Source organism: Asparagus officinalis, chromosome 4 (genome assembly GCF_001876935.1).
Source record: "Asparagus officinalis chromosome 4, Aspof.V1, whole genome shotgun sequence".
Classification (NCBI taxonomy): domain Eukaryota; kingdom Viridiplantae; phylum Streptophyta; class Magnoliopsida; order Asparagales; family Asparagaceae; genus Asparagus; species Asparagus officinalis.
Genome location: NC_033797.1, coordinates 4,849,447 through 4,868,394, shown reverse-complemented (window position 1 = coordinate 4,868,394; position 18,948 = coordinate 4,849,447). Strand labels below are relative to the sequence as shown.

General features: G+C 38.6%; 1 protein-coding gene across 1 annotated transcript; it reads left to right on the top strand.

Annotated features, from left to right (window-relative positions):
• LOC109836423 (alkane hydroxylase MAH1-like) lies at positions 588 to 2,272 on the top strand. The gene has a single exon (XM_020404315.1). The coding sequence runs from the start codon at positions 592 to 594 to the stop codon at positions 2,080 to 2,082; it is 1,491 nt and encodes a 496-aa protein (XP_020259904.1). The 5' UTR covers positions 588 to 591; the 3' UTR covers positions 2,083 to 2,272.

Sequence of the window (18,948 nt, the reverse complement as noted above, 5' to 3'; positions counted from 1 at the left end):
CCAATAATAAGGTGACAACTCATCTCATCTCATCTCCTATTCTATAATTTCCTTCTTTTTTAAGCCAACCAAACAACTTCAAAACCATTATAATAGGAAATAGGTTTCCTATTTTTTGATTTCCAGGTTTTTTTGGCCAAACGAACAGCCCCTAAGTCAACCAAACAACCTCAAAACAATTATTATAGGAAATAGGTTTCCTATTCTTTGATTTCCCAATTTTTTTTTGCGAAACGAACAGCCCCTAAATCTCCTTGTACTATTGAAAAACTTTCATAGATGATGTAAACGTATAGAGAAAAAAGGTCTAAAAATATGATATGATTGTCGTCTTGGTCCCCCACATGAATATTCTTCACGGGAGCTTTCTATCACAAATTAATTAATTTTGATTTTTTTACAATCCGAACTAGTTATTCTATCGTTCACGAGATTTTCCATTAGTTCAAAAAGCTTTGGATAGTTTACGATTTATACAGTTCAGAGGGGGTTTGTGTGAAACTTTAAAAATTCAGGGATTTTTATGAAATTTACCCTAAAAAGTTTGCTATATATACGTTTAAAGAGGTGATTTAACTCCCACAAAAAGCAATGGCAATACGAAACCTCTTCCTCTCTTATCCAGAGCTCTGTTTAGCAATTTCATGCTTCTTCTTAGTTTTCTTCTACTACAAAACCACCAAAAAATCCCAACTTCCAACCAACTGGCCGGTCGTCGGGATGCTCCCGGCCATCATCGCAAACATCGGCCACCTACACGAGTGGGTGACCGAGGCACTCAAAGAGGCCGGGTGCACCTTCAAGTTCCACGGACCCTGGTTCCTTAACATGGACTTCTTGGTCACTTGTGACCCGGCCAACGTCAACCACATCTTCAATGTCAACTTCTCCAATTACCCGAAAGGCGACGAGTTCATCGAGATCTTCGACATCCTCGGTGATGGCATCTTCAATGCTGACTATGACTCGTGGAAGATCCAACGGAAGAGAGCTCATGGTGCAATGAGTAGTAACAATTTTCGGGGTTTCGTCGCAAAGTGTAGTGAAGATAAGGTGGCTAACGCACTTTTTCCCCTCATGCACAAAATGGCTAAGGAAGGGTGTCCTGTTGATTTGCAAGATGTGTTTCTTAGGCTAACTTTCGACTTGACTTCTAAGTTGGTGTTTGGAGTCGATCCCGGTTGCTTATCCGAGGGATTCCCGACGATTCCATTTGCGAGGGCGATGGACGATGCGATGGAGGCCTTGTTCTTCCGACATATTGTGCCTCCGCCGTGGTGGAAGCTAATGAGATGGCTAAATATAGGCAAGGAGAGGAAATTGCACGATGCTTGGGGCGTTATCGATGATTTCGTCGCTCAGAACATCGAGAAGAAGAAAGAGGGGAAAATCTACGGAGAAGACTTGTTGACATCTTACATGGAAGAAGATTCGAAAGAGACAAACGATAAGTTCCTAAGGGACACGACGGTGAACCTCATGCTCGCAGGGAGGGACACGACGGGCGTGGCGCTGACGTGGCTTTTCTGGCTCCTAGCCAACAACCCGGAAGTAAAATCAAAGATTCTTGACGAATTGAGGGAGAATTCGAATGAAAAGACACATGACATATCGAAAATGGTCTACTTGCACGCAGCGTTATGTGAGTGTTTGAGGCTTTACCCCTCTGTCCCATTCGAACACAAAGGCGCCGTCAAAACGGAGGATCTACCGAGCGGAAAAGCCAAATCCCACGAGAAGATTTTGTTTTCGACGTATTCAATGGGGAGGATGGAGGGGGTTTGGGGAGAGGATTGCTCGGAGTTCAAGCCGGAGAGGTGGATATCGGAGAAGGGGAGGCTGAGGCACGAGCCGTCGTATAAGTTCTTATCGTTCAATTGCGGGCCGAGGACTTGTCTGGGGAAGGACATAGCCTTTACTCAGATGAAGATTGTGGCTGCGGCAATGATAAGCAAGTTTGATGTGGAGTTGGTGAAGGGGCATGTTGTTGAGCCTAAACACTCAATAATACTTCACATGAAGGATGGATTGCTGGTGAGGGTGAAGGAGAGGGGGGAGTTGATGGAGAATGGTAAGCTATAAGCAACGAGAATTGTAATTGTGCTGCATTATTTGATGTTACAATAATTGTGGGCTACTTGGTTGGTTCAGGTTCGGAATTTAGGTGTCATGATGTTGGTGAAATTAAAAATATATACGGTTTGTAATTTGGTGAAGTAATCACCTTTACTCTTCTTAAGCTTTATGATACTTTTATCAGTAGTCATATATACCTAATCAGCCACAAAGTCTCTCTGACCTTTCTGAGGGTAAGCCCGAAACTTATTAGAATATAAAAATATAATCATCAACTCTCATCAAAACTTTAACTTTAGAGTTTTGAGGGTGCGGATCAAACCTTTAATTTTAAACTCGTTGCGGAGTCAGACCCTCCTCAGAATCCCCTGTACTTCACCGCACCTCAACTTTCTCTATCAAATCCACTCCCTTCTTCCTGTGGAAATCCTTGTGATTTGGAGGGTTAATTTGATAATTACATATTAGTGGAGAGTATAAACGAGAAAAAAAAAACTGTTTTCTAAATCTCATCATGGAGGATTTGTCACGAGGCTTCTGCTTGTGACGATGTCACAAGTCACGTGCTCTCGTCATGCTTCCATGTGCGTTATAAGGAATCCAAAAACAATTCTGTTAAATAAATTCAAGGATAATTTGTTTACACGTATCATTTGGGCCTACATTGCATCCTTGTCGTTGATGAACTGCCAAGAGAGTTACTAAGGAGAGCTTGCTTTGCTTAGAATGTGCTTCGGATACCCAATCCACCTTGTTCTTTAGGACACTGGATTTTTTTCCCAACTCACAAAATGGGCTTTTCTTTGTTTTGGATCATGATTCCACCAAAAACTTCGATAGATGTGATCTAATTCATTACAAATCTTTCAAGGAAACTTGGTCGTTGCCATCTTGTAGATCGGGAGACTCGATAAAGTTTCGTAGTAAATATTCTTATAATTTAGGGCTAGTAAAGGGCGTAGCCTGATTCAAGAATATTGTGCGAGAGACGAGAGTTTCGTAGTCTTTGTCAATGCAAAAGATTACAATATTAGAAGAGGGTTTCACAGTCTTTGTCTGTTCAAAAGATTGCAAAGAGTGAGTTTTGGAGAGAATATGAGAGTTGATTATGTATATGAGGTTGAGAAATTGTGAGACGAGAGTTGAGTGGTTCCTCTTGTAGTTCTCCCTGATACATAATGAATTTGTCGTATTGTAACCCCGTGGATGTAGGTCGAAGTTGGTCGACTGAACCACGTAAATCTTGATGTTCGTTCTTCTTGATTGTAGTTGCTTTCTATCTTGTTGATTTTGGGTTGGCTTCCGAGTTGCACAGATCGTAGCAGGCAGGTAGACTAAGTTCCCCAACAGTTCCCCGTGCCCTCACATATTTTTGGAAGCACTTATATATTCTGATGTTTGTAAAATTGCACTTTAAAACTTTTTCTTCTGCAAGCCCGAGAAAGTTAAACATCTGAAAATTTCATTTATTTTTGAACTTTGATATCCCAAAGTTCTATTTTGCACATTTGATACCCTCAACTTCAGATAGAAATTCTTTACATTCTTGATTGTAAAGAGTATTTACAATTCATCAATCACATCTCCTCATTCCATAGACCCCGTGATTGACATTCTCTATTTAAATTATATAAAAAGTATAGTTATAACTGTACCGCAAAATTTAGACAAAATTTATACCCCCACAAGTAAAGAAATAGAATCCATATTTTCTTGACCATTTTCAATAAAATACCCCACATATTTTTTATTAGTGATAGTACAGGGGTCCTATGAAATTTACAATTATCATTTTCCATTGTAAAAAGTAAAATCCCCAAAGTTCCACCGTTTTCCTCAAAATTTCCGACCGCAACCTGTGAACCCAAAATCCTCTTCTCTTGAACCCTAAAAACCTCCAAATTTAGCCGAATCATTGAGAAATCTGGAGGGGCTCCCTTAACATCTCATCTTTTATTGCCGGAGGTTTAAATTTGTGAAGCTGGAAACCTTAGAAGTCGGAAAGGGAACCCTAAGATTAGATTGGGATTTCTTAGTCAAAGATGGTTATCTATAACTATCTTAACTTATTTCCTAAAGTAATGTTCAAAATGCAATATTTTTGGGGTTTGGAGTCATGGGACGGCAAAGTCCAAATTTCTGGAAGTTCGGGTATCAAATCATTAAAATTGATATCACATGATTGAAAATGTAAATTTAAAGCTCCTACGAGAAGTCCTTCTCAGGAGCTAAGGGCGTGTTTGGTGTAAAATGGAAATTGGATCAAAAATTAAAAAGTAATTTTACTTCTCATTTTCATCTTATTAGTTTTACTTGTTCACTTTTTGCTATTACTTTTTATAATAACCAAACAAAATAAGAAAAATGTATGTGTTACATTATAAAAAGTGAAGAGTGTCATATCAGCATTTTAGCCTATTTCACTCTCTTCAAAATTGAAGAAAGTGAATAGAAAAGAAAGAGAGAGGAGAGGGAAAATATATCTTCAAATTTTTTACATATCATTTTAGTTTTACTTATCTACTTCGTACTATTACTTTCTGTGATAACCAAACAAAATAAAAAAGAAATAACTGAAGATAGGCTAACTTTTGATTTGACTTGTAATTTGGTGTTTGGTGACGATCACGGGTGTTTATCGAGGGATTTCCGACGGTTCCCTTCGCTGGAGCGGCAGACGATGCGATGGAGGCCTGATTTTTTCGACATGCTGTGCCTCCGTACGTCTTGGTGGAAGCCAATTAATTAATGAGATGGCTAAGTGTAGGCGAGGAGAGGAAATTGCACGAAAATTGGGGCGTTATCGATGATTTCGCCGCTGAAGACATCACGAAAAGGAAAAGGAGAAAAATGTACGGAGAAGACGTCTTAACATCTTATGTAGAAGAGAAGAGGATTTGGAAGTGAGCAACAAGTTCCTTAGAGCAGCTCCAACCGGGCTGCATTTCTCCAAAATGCAGCCCGGTTGAAGTCCAACCGAGCTCCAAATTTTGGAGCTCGGCTGCAAACCCAACCCACCAGCTTCATATTTGGAGTTTTTTTCTCCAAATATGCAGCCCCCTCTATTTCACTATTCCCCCTAAAAAATGTCAATATTAACCCTCAATCTCCTTAACAACATTTCATTATTCCACTTGTGTCCCATTATTATTTTTTTACTTATTTAAAATATGTGTATATATATATTAATATATTAAATATTTTTAATGAAAATAATATTATTGGAAATGTCTCGTCGATACCTTCAAAATGAGACTAATATTGAAATATAAAATCTGTGTATATATATATATCAATATGCACCCAAAAAAATTCCTAATTTACCCTTCAAACTAACTAACTACTTTTAGATATCCACTTATGCCTATTTAATTATTAGTTTATAATTTTTATATATTTTTAAATTAAGTAAAAGAATTGTTAAATGGAGAGAAATTGAAATGGAGTTGGAAATGGAGGAGTGTGGTTGGAGTTGTAAAGCTCTATTTTGACATATTCCTTAGAATATGCTTTAGTGGGGACTCCAAAATGGAGCCAATGGTTGGAGTTGCTCTTAGGGACACGACGATGAATCTGTTAGTAAAATAATGAAAGAGAGAATTTCTGAAGCGTGAAACACTTTCCTTGAAGAAATATTTGCCCCGCTTTAAATTCAAAGTTGTTTCATGTTAATGCAAATTTTCTTCTCATGACACAACGGAAAATGAAAAATTCCAACAAGCAAATCCGGAATTTCCCACCAACTCTTTGTGAAACAAGTTTGTAGTATTACGGATCTTTTTTTGGAGAAAATTTTTGTGTAAGAAGTTAAGTGAAGATATCTGAAATCATAAACTATTTATAGGTTTGAAAAGGTGCTTCCAACAGTCATAACTTTTCAAAACTCCGCTTGAAAAAAAAACAGATTTCACTTGTCTATTCATATTTTGATAACTTCGAAAAATTAAAATAACAATAAAAAATAACGTACTCAAAATATATACACTAAAAAGTTAGAATATTTAAGCGTCATTATTCGCGCTGCCCGCACGCGGTTTTAAAAGCCTATACTTCGATCCATTAATTTATCAAAGTCCAATAATCATTAAATGCTTTTAAACATCTAAAAGAATGATCAAATATCCGATGTGGGTACTATCTTGTTTTTACAAACAAATACTAATGAATTGAGGGAGTATTCAGAAAAAGAAAAAAAAAGAAGTTTGATATAACAAAAATGGTCTACTTGCACACAACATATATTGTGTGAGCGCTTGAGGCTTTACCCTTCGCTTCCATTTGAGCACAAGGGTGCGATCAGAACAGAGGATCTACCGAAGGGAGGCTGAGGCACGAGCTACCACATAAGTTCCTATCGTTCAATTGCCGACCGAGGACTTTGTTTGGAGAAAGGAATAGCATTTATGAATCTAGTTATGGAATTCATGAGTTTTAAGGACTTTATTTGGTTATGTTGTTGCTAACCAAATTAGTTGCTGCAGCCCTGTTTTACGTCAACCAAACAACTCAATCAGTCACTTAAAAAATCACATGATGTTATGAACCTTGTTATGGATGTCCTTATAAACTCATGAATTTACTTCTCCTCATTTGACTTTTAGAGTTACTTCTAAAGTCTTATAACTCGTATATGTATATATAGTTGTAATGCATAAAGCAAAATGAAAAGTGAAAAAGCAAAGTTCTCTAGCTCTCTAAATTCTCTAATCTCAAGGAGTAAATCGTTAGTTCCACAAAGTATTTCACAACATGTTATCAACACGATAGTACCTTTGTAAGATTTATCACCTGGTTGAAGAAAAATATAGATATTCCCGAGTCTTCAATTAGATTCGAGATCAATCATGAAGATACGCGTCTCGCAAAGAGTGCAACAATGCACACCACACTTAAAGATAATAAATATTTTTCTCATTTGATAATGAGAGAGGCGGATGTTAATATATTATTCTCCAGTAAATCTCAAAGAAATTTATTAAGCTTTAAATATATTCACCGAAATGGATATCATATTGAGATAGTAAATGAGAATAATATCGAATATCTCTATATTACAACTAATATTTCGGGTAAGAATGTGTATTAGAAAAACTACCCTCATTTTCTTCTGCCTTGTACTACATAAATACTAATACAGTTGAAACATAAGTCATAGTGAACCAGAAGTTCACTTATCCAAATACTTTTATTATTTGGCATGATCGATTGGGCATCCCGAATCAATAATGATGTGAAAAATAATTAAAAATTCTCACATGGGCATCCACTAAAAAACCAGAAGATTTTTCAATCTAATGAATCCTCATGTGCTGCTTGTTCTCAAAGTAAATTAATTACTAGACCATCACCAACTAAAGTTGAGATTGAATCTCCCACATTTCTGGAACGTACTTAAGGTAATATACCTATTCATCCACCATGTGGATCATTTCGATATTTTGTAGTGCTTATAGATGCATCTACAAGATGGTCACATGTCTGTTTATTATAAACTCACAACCTGGCGTTTGCGAGATTGCTTGCTAAAATAATTCGATTAAGAGAACAATTTCCAGAATATGCAATTAAGACTTTGTCTTGATAATGCTGAAAATTTTATATCGTATGCTTTTAATGACTATTGCATATCAATTTGAATAACTGTTGAATATCCTGTAGCCCATAGTTCATACACAAAATGGGTCTAGCAGAATCATTGATAAAATGTCTACAATTAATTACTAGACCATTACTCATGAGAACAAAACTCTCCATTTCAGTCTAGGGATATGCTATTTTACATGCAACAATACTTGTATGTATCAGACCTATAAGTTATCATAAGTTCTCTCGGATGCTTTGACGGCACAGTTCACCAATTGTCATTTTGATGAGACAAAATTTTCAACATTAGGAGGAGAAATAAGTAGCTGGCGAAAGAAATTATATGGAATATATTATCATTAAACTATATTGATCCTCACACAAAACAATGTGAACTAGAAGTTAAAAAGATTATTCATTTGCAAAATATAGCAAATCAATTGTCAGATGCATTTACTAACTCAAAGTGGGTGACAAAGACATATATACCAGCTGTAAATACTCCAATCCGGATTGATGCTCCAATAGGACAATCAACTAAAATTATAAGTAATGTGTCTAGAGCATGCCTGAAATGTGGTAGACCAATCGGTTCTAAAGATAAAAATCTTCAAAAAAGAAAAGGAGCAAATACTCAAGATAGCCCTATCAAAGAAGAAAGAACTACAAAAGAGAACCAAAAAATAGATAAAACTCCAGAAGAGAACCATGACATAACTAGTCATAAAACTTTAGAAGAAGTTTAGGTACCTAAAATTAGTGAAGATGAAGATATGTCAATAAGTTATGTCACAACTAGAGGAAAATGGAACCGAAAAGAAATAGTTGTTGACAACACATTTGCATATAATATAGCATTCAATATCATGAAAGGTAGCAAGGATATTGAACCAAAATCCATCGAAGAATGTCAAGAATGTCAACGTAGGAATGATTGGCTAAAATAGAAAGAAGCAATTCAAACAGAATGAGACTCACTTTCAAAACGTGAGGTTTTTGGACGAGTAGTCCTAACACCTGAAGATGTAAAACAAATTGGTACAAATGGGTACTTGTGCGAAAAAATGAGAAAAGTGAAGTCGTGAGGTATAAAGCACGACTTGTTGCACAAGGATTTTCCCAAAGTCCTAAAGTCAATTATGAGGAGACATATACTCCCATGGTGAATGCAATTATATTTCGATATCTGATTAGTCTGGCAATAAATGAAAGACTTAATATGCATCTAATGGATATAGTTACAGCCTATTTATATGACTCTCTTGATAACTTTATCTATATGAAAATCCCTGAAGGATTTAAGATGCCAGAAGCATGTAATTCAAATTCTTGAGTAAATTATTCAATCAAATTATAAAAATCTTTATACAGATTAAAGCAATCCAAACGTATGTAATATAACCGTCTTAGTGAATATTTGTTGAAAGAATGTTATAAGGATGATATAATTTGCCCATGTGTTTTTATAAAGAAAACTGGATCCAAATTTGTTATAACCCCAGTATATGTTGACGACTTGAATATTATTGGAACTCGTGAAGAACTTCCAAAGGCATTAGAATATTTAAAGAAAGAATTTGAGATGAAAGACCTTAGAAAACAAAGTTTAGTCTCGGCTTGGAGATCGATCATATAGTAAATTGAATTCTTATTTATCAACCAAATTATATAAAATGGGTCCTGAAGCGATTTTATATGGATAAAGCGCATCTATTGAGTACCCCCAATGGTTGTCTGATCACTTGATGTGAATAAGGATCCTTTCCGACCTCGAGAGGATAATGAAGAACTTGTTGGTCCAGAAGTATCATATCTTAATGCAATAGGTGTGCTAATATATCTTGCTAACAATACACGACCATATATAGCATCACTAGTATAAAAGAGTTCTGGATGTTCCTAAAAGCTGACCAATTTATCGAGGCTCAATTTTGTTGCGGAAACAGAGCTCCGGATGTTCCTGAAAGCCGCAACGGTGTAGCAAGATTTGACTTTGAACATCTCCGTGGACGCCCGATAATACGTTTCACTCTTTGTTGTCACACAGTTTTCATATCGAATATTCCTGTTATGAGCACTGGGATTCGAGATCATCCTCCATTTTGTTGTTATTATTCATTAAAACTTCAATAGAAAAATGATACAGACACATCCTCAAGCACATCTTTCGTCACACCCCCTAGCTACAGTGTAGGGGGGCCCCACTTGAAATTAAAAAAAAAAATCTAAAGTGGGGCCTCTTTCACCGTAGCTAGAGGGGGTGTGGCGGGAGGTGTGCCCGAAGCACCTCCCATTTCAATATTCTTGACCATTCTTCTTGTTCATGGTGTTTCTGTGCTTATATCAGATATCAGAGAATATAATATGTTTGTTCTGGTAAATGTTAAAGGTTTCCCTATTGAAACCCAAAATAATGTTAGGCCTGCTTATAGCGAGCACATTCTATTGGGGGTAGCAGAAGCTGAAAATAACTAGCAGACATTTTTATCTGTGAGAAGCACCTCCCATTTCAATATTCTTGACCATTCTTCTTGTTCATGGTGTTTCTGTGCTTATATCAGATATCAGAGAATATAATATGTTTGTTCTGGTAAATGTTAAAGGTTTCCCTATTGAAACCCAAAATAATGTTAGGCCTGCTTATAGCGAGCACATTCTATTGGGGGTAGCAGAAGCTGAAAATAACTAGCAGACATTTTTATCTGTGAACTCAAGGGTGAGGGGAAGATCAATAGAATTCAGACTCCTTTATTTTAAGGGTACAACAATACTATCTCTTGTTATATATTTTACTAGCTTTCCTGCCATGTGCTGTACACGTTTGAGAGAGAAAAGCAATTTGTAGAAAATTAACAATACAGTAAGTATATTAGATTTTTTGTGTAACTGCGGATATTTAATTTTTTGTCCTTTAAGAAAAATATTTATTTATCTAAGAGAACAAAGTTTTTTTAATGTTTATCTAGATTCAAGAATTGCATGGTGTATCTGAAACATACCTAAAAATTTAGGAAATTGTGATAAAACAATGATACTTATCGAAAGTGCTTATCCAAAATATAGCAAACTAAAAAGTTACTTAAAATTAATAGATATCTAAAGTTGAACTGACATGAAAGGTAAAGAATTTAAATCTCACAGCAGCGGAGTATTATTTCTTAAAAAGTGGAGTCATTATATAATTAATAGTTATTAAATTTGCATGTTTCTTCGCATGATCCACGGACATTTCCACTCATCTCTCAAACATCCTAGCACTTGGTGTGTTTTGAATTCATGCGTTTTGGTCATTGTAGGCTGTATCAGCGTTTAATTTCTTACAGGTGGTTGAGTTATTGGGATTTTTCTTGAATAAAGATTCTCAGGTGATAGATACTGTTCTTCCCTATATGGATCTGCCCTTGCTCAATAGGTTGAAAAGGTTACGTTGCCTGACATAATCTAGGCTTTGACTCATAAACAAGAGATTTAAATTGTCAAGAATACATTAGATATAAAATAATAATTCTCAACGTTCGTCGCAACTTAACAATTTTGCCATTGTGAAAGTAATTACTATAAGATGAGCAAGACAATGCTTACCTAATCAAATTGTAAGTAAGACATTAATGAGACTTTATTCAAGAGCAAAAAGTAGGACGGAAAAGCTGAAAAAAGAAAGAAACACATAAATTAGAGGACAAATTGTCACTCTCTCTACTAAATTTGATTAGGACAATTACCCGCCTAATTAATTCGTTTGGGGTCCAAAGTTTGGCTAGAACAGCCCTCAACATATGGTTTCAAAGTTATTTACTTGAACATAATGGTTTCAAAGTTATTTCTCTGGAAATTTCCATGCTTGTGATGTCAGATGGCATTTTTACATCTATTCCTTTATACAAATAGGAGGATCAGAGATTCACTGTTCATGCTACAGTAAATGCTACAGTAACATTCGCTGTAGCATTATTACTGTAGCTAATAATTACTTTAAAATATTACTGTAGCACACGGGTATACTGTAACATTTAAAAGGTACTGTAGCAGAGCGGGAGACTGTAGCACTTACAAAAATTCAAACCATGCATATTTAAAAAAAAGCGGGATTACTGTAGCAAAAAAAAAAAAAAAAAAAAAAAAAAAAAAAAAAAAAAAAAAAAAAGGTGCTTTGCACAGACCGCAAACTAGTTGTTAAAAATGCCAAAAAGTGAACCAATGTCTTGCTGAAATTGTGGGTGTCCATTTAAAAGGCTACTCATTACGTTTGTAAAGCATTGATCGAGTATGTCATGGCTGCTATTGTAATATGCAGTTTTTGTTGGGCGTAGAGCCACGCCCACCGTCGCGGAAGCGATATCACCTGAGAAATAGCCCTGGCTTTTGTTGTCACAAAAGCACAAGTCAACCTCTATATTCTTGTTTCTCAAAGGAAACATGAATAGAAAGTGAAATATCTCAACAAAGTGAGATATACACTCTTCCTCTCAGCAGTTCTAGGACTGAATGTCGAGGGATCCAACAAGCAATGGCCAACTCTTGTTCCAGCTCAACCTCTCATCAGTTATAGGACTGACTTGTCGAGGGAACCTACAAGCAATACCAAACTCACAGTAAAAGACGAGACAACAGATTTACGTGGTTCGGCAAACTTGCCTACGTCCACGGAAGGGGGGTTTCACTATGAGGAGAATACCATACTATTACAAATTCTCTCTCACTCACTCTATCTTTTCCTCTCAAGTTTCTCACACTTAAGAATTTCCCACTTATTTTCCCCGAAGAGAGAGAGTAGGCTGAACAAAAGAGGGCATGGGCTGAACGTGGAAGCCTACAAAAGCATGGGGACACTAAACTGTCCCGTGTACAAAGCCCCCCCCTTACTGTCCCATGTACAAAGGCATGGGGGGACTTGTTATCCCGTGTACAAAGCATGGGGGGCATGCTTTGTCCTGTGGATCCAGCCGAAAGCAGAGTGAGGGCTTGTGTCCTCCCCCACATCCGTTCACAGCATGGGCACAAGTACCCACGTTCACAGTTCTCCACCTCGTTCATCATTTGATAAACTTTAAATTTTGAACGAAACACCAGAAGAACCCCCACGGACTTCACCAGAGAGATCCAGGCCAAAACCAGGCCAAACCAGATGCGCCACTATACCGCGACTACCTACGTACCCTCCACTGGGATCAAGCTAACAATAGTTCTGTAATTATTCTCCAATATAGTCTCAACCTCACCTCCATCACCGCCTCGAAGGGCCATGCCCTCTTGGGCAGATCAACATGGCCTGATATGGAGCAAGTCCAAGCAATATTGGAACTTGCTGCATGTCACCACTTTGGTTAACATGTCTGCGGGATTCTCATTCGTGTGTACTTTCATGAGAGAAATATCACCTTCCTCTATGACATCCCGTACAAAATGATATCTGACATCGATATGCTTGGTACGAGCATGGTGAACTTGATTCTTCGCCAAGTGAATCGCACTTTGACTGTCGCACCACAAGTTCACGCTTTCCTGCTTAATCCCCAAATTTTCTAGAAGACCCCACAACCACAATACTTCCTTCACTCCCTCCGCCATAGCCATGTACTCAGCCTCTGTAGTAGAAAGTGCCACTGTAGCCTGCAACATCGATCGCCAACTAACTGGAGCCCCATGTATCTTGAGTACATAACTAGTAGTAGATCACCGTCTATCTAGATCGCCCGCATAGTCTGAGTCCACAAACCCGTCGATCTGACATGTATCTCCATCAAAACACAGACCTGTATCGGTGGTACCTTTCAAGTACCTCAGGACCCATTTCACCACTTCCCAGTGCGTCTTTCCCAGATTCGCCATGAACCTGCTGACCACACTAACCGCCTGTGAAATATTTGGGCGTGTACACACCATTACGTACATTAAACTGCCAACTACACTAGCATAGGGAACGCACTCCATGTGCGCCTTCTCTTCCGCTGTAGTGGGAGATTGTTTTTCTGAAAGCCTAAACTGTGGAGCCAATGGAGTCGCCACCGACTTTGCACTTTGCATCCCGAATCTTGCGATCACCCGCTCTATGTAGCCCTTCTGACTCAAGAACAATCGCTGATTCATCCGCTCTCTTCTAATCTCCATACCTAGTATTTTTCTTACAGCGCTCATGTCCTTCATCTCGAACTCTTTACCAAGTTGAGATTTCAGCCTATCTATCTCCACCTTGCTCTTAGAAGCAATAAGCATGTCATCCACATACAAAAGGAGATAGATATAATCACCACCATGAAGCTTTCGAATATAGACACAACAGTCATAATCGCTTCTGGAGAACCCATGCTTTAGCATGAAGGAGTCAAATTGTTTGTACCACTGCCGAGGAGATTGCTTCAATCCATATAGGGATTTCCTCAAGCGACATACATGATTCTCCTTACCCTCAACCTTGTAACCTTCAGGTTGATGCATATAGATTTCCTCCTCCAAGTCTCCGTGCAAGAAGGCCGTTTTGACATCGAGTTGTTCCAGCTCAAGATCACCTTGAGCAAAAATACTCAATAGCACCCGAATAGATGTGTGTTTCACCACCGGAGAAAATATCTCATTGTAATCCACACCCTCTCTTTGTGCAAACCCCTTAGCCACTAGCCTCGCCTTGTACCTCGTTCCACCGAGCTCTGAAGGATCTTCCTTTCTTTTATACAGCCACTTATAACCTATAGCTTTCTTTCCTACGGGCAATGGGACCACCTCCCATGTTTGGTTCTTCCGAAGAGATTCCATCTCCTCCTCCATCGTAGCCAACCAACTCTCATTATCCTTGTTCCGAATAGCTTCCTTGAAGGAGACCGGCTCATCTTCTTCCACCAAGAGTGCGTATTCCACCAAATTAACCTGCCCATAGTGCTTCAGGGATTGATCAGCCCCCAGCTTCAGTACCTGCTTGTATGATCGCCTTGGCCTAGTGGAAGCCAAACTATCCTCGAGCTGCTGTTGTTGTAGTGCTTGTGTATTTTCCTGTTGAACCTTATTTTCCACTTGAACATGACTAGAACCTGGTTGGTCCTTAGGTTCTATCTCAATAACCTGGGACTTTGAAGTCCCAACAGTCCCAACACTATTATCCTTGGACACCCTAGCAATCATGGACTTCTCATCAAAGGTAACGTCCCTGCTTATCACGAACTTTGAATCTTCTGTACACCAAAGGCGATAGCCTTTTACACCCTTTGCATACCCTAAGAAAATTACCTTCTTGGCCCTTGCATCAAGCTTTCCCTCGTTGACGTGATAGTAGGCGGTACATCCGAAGATCCGGAGTCTCTCATAATCTACATGCTCTCCTGACCACACTCGATAGGGTGTATCACCGTCCAATGTCGAATGTGGAGATCGATTCACTATATAGTAAGCTGTAACAATCGACTCTGCCCACCATTCTTTGCCCAAACCAGCATAAGATCGTATACTCACCGCTTTCTCCCGTAGTGTTCGGTTTAGCCTCTCCGCGACCCCATTTTGCTGTGGTGTAGACCTGACTGTCCAGTATCTGGCAATCCCTTCTTGATCACAGAACTCCTTGAAAGCACCGTCTGTATACTCTGTACCGTTATCAGATCTCAGTGTCTTCAATTTCTTTCCTGTCCTGTTCTCAACCATCGCCTTCCACTTCTTGAATGTCTCAAATACCTCATTCTTATGCTTCAGGAAATAAACCCAAGCATACCTCGAATGATCATCTATGAATGAGACAAAATATCTGGAACCACCCTTGGAAGCTGTCGAAGTCGGACCCCAAACATCCATGTGCACATAATCTAGTATCCCTCTGCTCTTGTGCTTGCTCCTCAGAAACTGGACCCTGTGCGCCTTTCCATACACACAATCCTTACAAAAATCTATGCAAGGTTTCTTCAGATTCTTTAGCAAACCCTCTTTACCAAGCAGATCCAGACCCTTCTCTGACATGTGCCCAAGCCGCCTATGTTATAACCGTGTGTGCTCACATGGGTCTCCACCACTTCCTTCAGCTCCAACTGCTGCATCTCCTGTTACCGTCGTACCCGAGAGAGTATATAGATTACCGTGACGAGCACCCTTCATCACTGTTAGAGAACCTCGAACAACCTTCTTCACTCCATTTTTTGTAACAATCTTGCAGCCACCGGAGTCCAAAGCGCCCACTGAGATGAGATTCTTCCGTAAGTCGGGAACGTGCCGCACGTCCGTTAGGGTTCTGACCACTCCATCATGCATCTTGATTTTTATATCACCGAGCCCCACCGTTTTACAAGCATGGTTATTCCCCATTAATATGGTTCCACCATTAATGTTTTTATAGGTAGTAAACCACTTCCTATTTGGGCACATGTGGTAAGAGCAACCCGAATCAAGTATCCACTTCCCGGAGGTATCCTCGCCACCCGTGATGACATATCATTCTTTATCGCTCCCTTCCCCTGAAGCGTAGCTCGCCTCTTCCTTTCCTTATCGTCTTTCAGTCTTGTTGTTGTTCTTCTTCTCACCTACTCTCTTGTTAGGACAATTAACTTTGAAATGCCCTAGCTCACCGTATTTGAAACACGGTCTTCCTGCAAGAGGCCTCGATTTCGATCTAGACTTTCCTCCCTTGCCCTTTTCTCGCTCATTGCCCCTTCCTCTGGCAAAAAACCCCTATGCTTGTTCTTTGTTACCACCAGTGGCCATATCACTAGTTGTAATTTTTTGAAGATCATCCGCTAGAAGCATCGTTCTAGTCTCATCCATCAACAAACTATCACCCACAAGCATCAGTGTTTGAACCAGATTCTCATAAGACTTCGGCAGAGATAGAAGTAGTAGAAGTGCCTGATCCACGTCTTCCACTGTCACCTCAATATCTTTTAAATCCGATAAGATCCTATCAAACTTGTTGATGTACTCCCGGATTGGTGAGCCTTCCTCCATCTTGCAAGTATATAATTTAGATTTTAAATAGATCTTGTTCGTTAGACTCTTCGTCATGAAAGTGCTCTCTAACTTTAACCACACGCCCGCAGCCGTTTCCTCCCCGTCCACCAAGAAAGCTACATCCCTTTCAAGACATAGGACAATCGACGCTCGTGCTTCCAAATCTAGCTCTTCCCAATCCTCATCAGACATATCCTTGTGCTTCTTCTCTTTTCCCGCCAAAGTTTTGTGTAACTTTTGCAAAATCAACGAATTTTTCATCTGCATCCTCCAATAGGAAAAATTATTTTTCCCATTGAATTTTTCAATCTCGTACTTTCTAACTTTAACTGTTTTACTTGTAGAAGCCATTCTCTGCTTATATCAGTAAATCCGCTTCTCTCAGGAATTTTAACAAATACCTTGTGTACCCCACATAATAATCAACCACCACCTCAGATCAGTAGCTCAACCACCGCCAATCTGAATAAGGACTCTGATACCAATTGTTGGGCGTAGAGCCACGCCCACCATCGCAGAAGCGATATCACCTGAGAGATAGCCCTACTTTTTATTGTCACAAAAGCACAAGTTAACCTCTATATTCTTGTTTCTCAAAGAAAACAAGAATAGAAAGTGAAATATCTCAACAAAGTGAGATATACACTCTTCCTCTCAGCAGTTCTAGGATTGAATGTCGAGGGATCCAACAAGCAATGGCTAACTCTTGTTCCAGCTCAACCTCTCATCAGTTTTAGGACTGACTTATTGAGGGAACCTACAAGCAATACCAAACTCACAGTAAAAGATGAGACAACAGATTTACGTGGTTCGGCAAACTTGCCTACGTCCACGGAAGGGGGGTTTCACTATGAGGAGAATACCAAACTATTACAAGTTCTCTCTTACTCACTCTATCTTTTCCTCTCAAGTTTCTCACACTTAAGAATTTCGCACTTATTTTCCCCGTCTTAATTTATAGACAAAGAGAGAGAGTAGGCTAAACGTGGAAGCCTACAAAAGCATGGGGACACTAAACTGTCCCGTGTACAAAGCCCCCCACTTACTGTCCCATGTACAAAGGCATGGGGGGACTTGTTATCCCGTGTACAAAGCATGGGGGGCATGCTTTGTCCTGTGGATCCAGCCGAAAGAAGAGTGAGGGCTTGTGTCCTCCCCCACATCCGTTCACAGCATGGGCACAAGTACCCACGTTCACAGTTTTCAGTTTGAAACCGAGGTTATAAATTGAAATGAAAGAGCACGTATATGGTCAATACTCATCTCCAACAAGTTTATTGGATGTATTCCTCCTAGGTATCTCGAGCTTGATATAATTACATAAACTGCTTGCAGTTGCTCTTTGTGCATACATGTGTTCATGGTTGGGCATGCACGCAAGTGTTTCATATGACTTTGTCCATAATAGTTTTGATTGCCTGTTCAATTAATATGTTGTCATTTCGAAGTATACCCTTGCTCATGTAGTCAATTTTTTTTGGGTTGAGCTGCTTTCATTGTCATAGATTGCAGAGGCTCTATTTGAGGTCATCCTTCCAAGATATTTAGGGGATATACTTTCGAAATCTAACGCATGGATTGTTTTGGCTATTGTTGACAGGTAGTTGATCTTGTTTGTTATGAAATCTGGTGTTTTTAAACCTTTATGGATACACATAGTGTACTGAGCTATTAAATTGATTGGACATGCAGGACGACTGTTGATGATATCAGCTAGATTTTTATTGAAGGAACTAGCAGATGAATATAATTTATGTAAATAATTTTAAATAATTTATGTAAAGAATTGTAAATAATTTATGTAAAGAATTGTAAATAATTTATGTATCGCTCTAGTATTTTGGTGAATGTATTATTTGAATATAATTGGATTTGATATTAGAATATAATTAGATTGTGTTGGATATGAATATAATTTGGTGTTGTGCAATATTGTGCACATGCACATATGATATTATATACCGTGCAAAGTAGATTCTACAAAAAAAACTATTGTAGCATCCTAGACAGAAATTCCGTCTAGGATAGATTCCGTCTAGGATACTATCCTAGACGGAATTTTCGTCTAGGATGCTTATTTGTATCCTAGACGGAATTTCCGTCTAGGATAGTATCCTAGACGGAAATTCCGTCTAGGATACATCTTAGATGGAATTTTCGTCTAGGATTATCTTAGACGGTTTTTTTCTATCTAGAACTATTCTAGACGGTATTTTGTTTCATCTAGGATACATTACCATCTAGGATAGTATCCTAGACGGAATTCCATCTAAAATGATGCATTCTCGATGGATACAAACTAGACCAACATCCTAGACGGAATTCCGTCTAGAATAACCAATTTAGACGAAAATCTAGCTATCCTAGATGGAA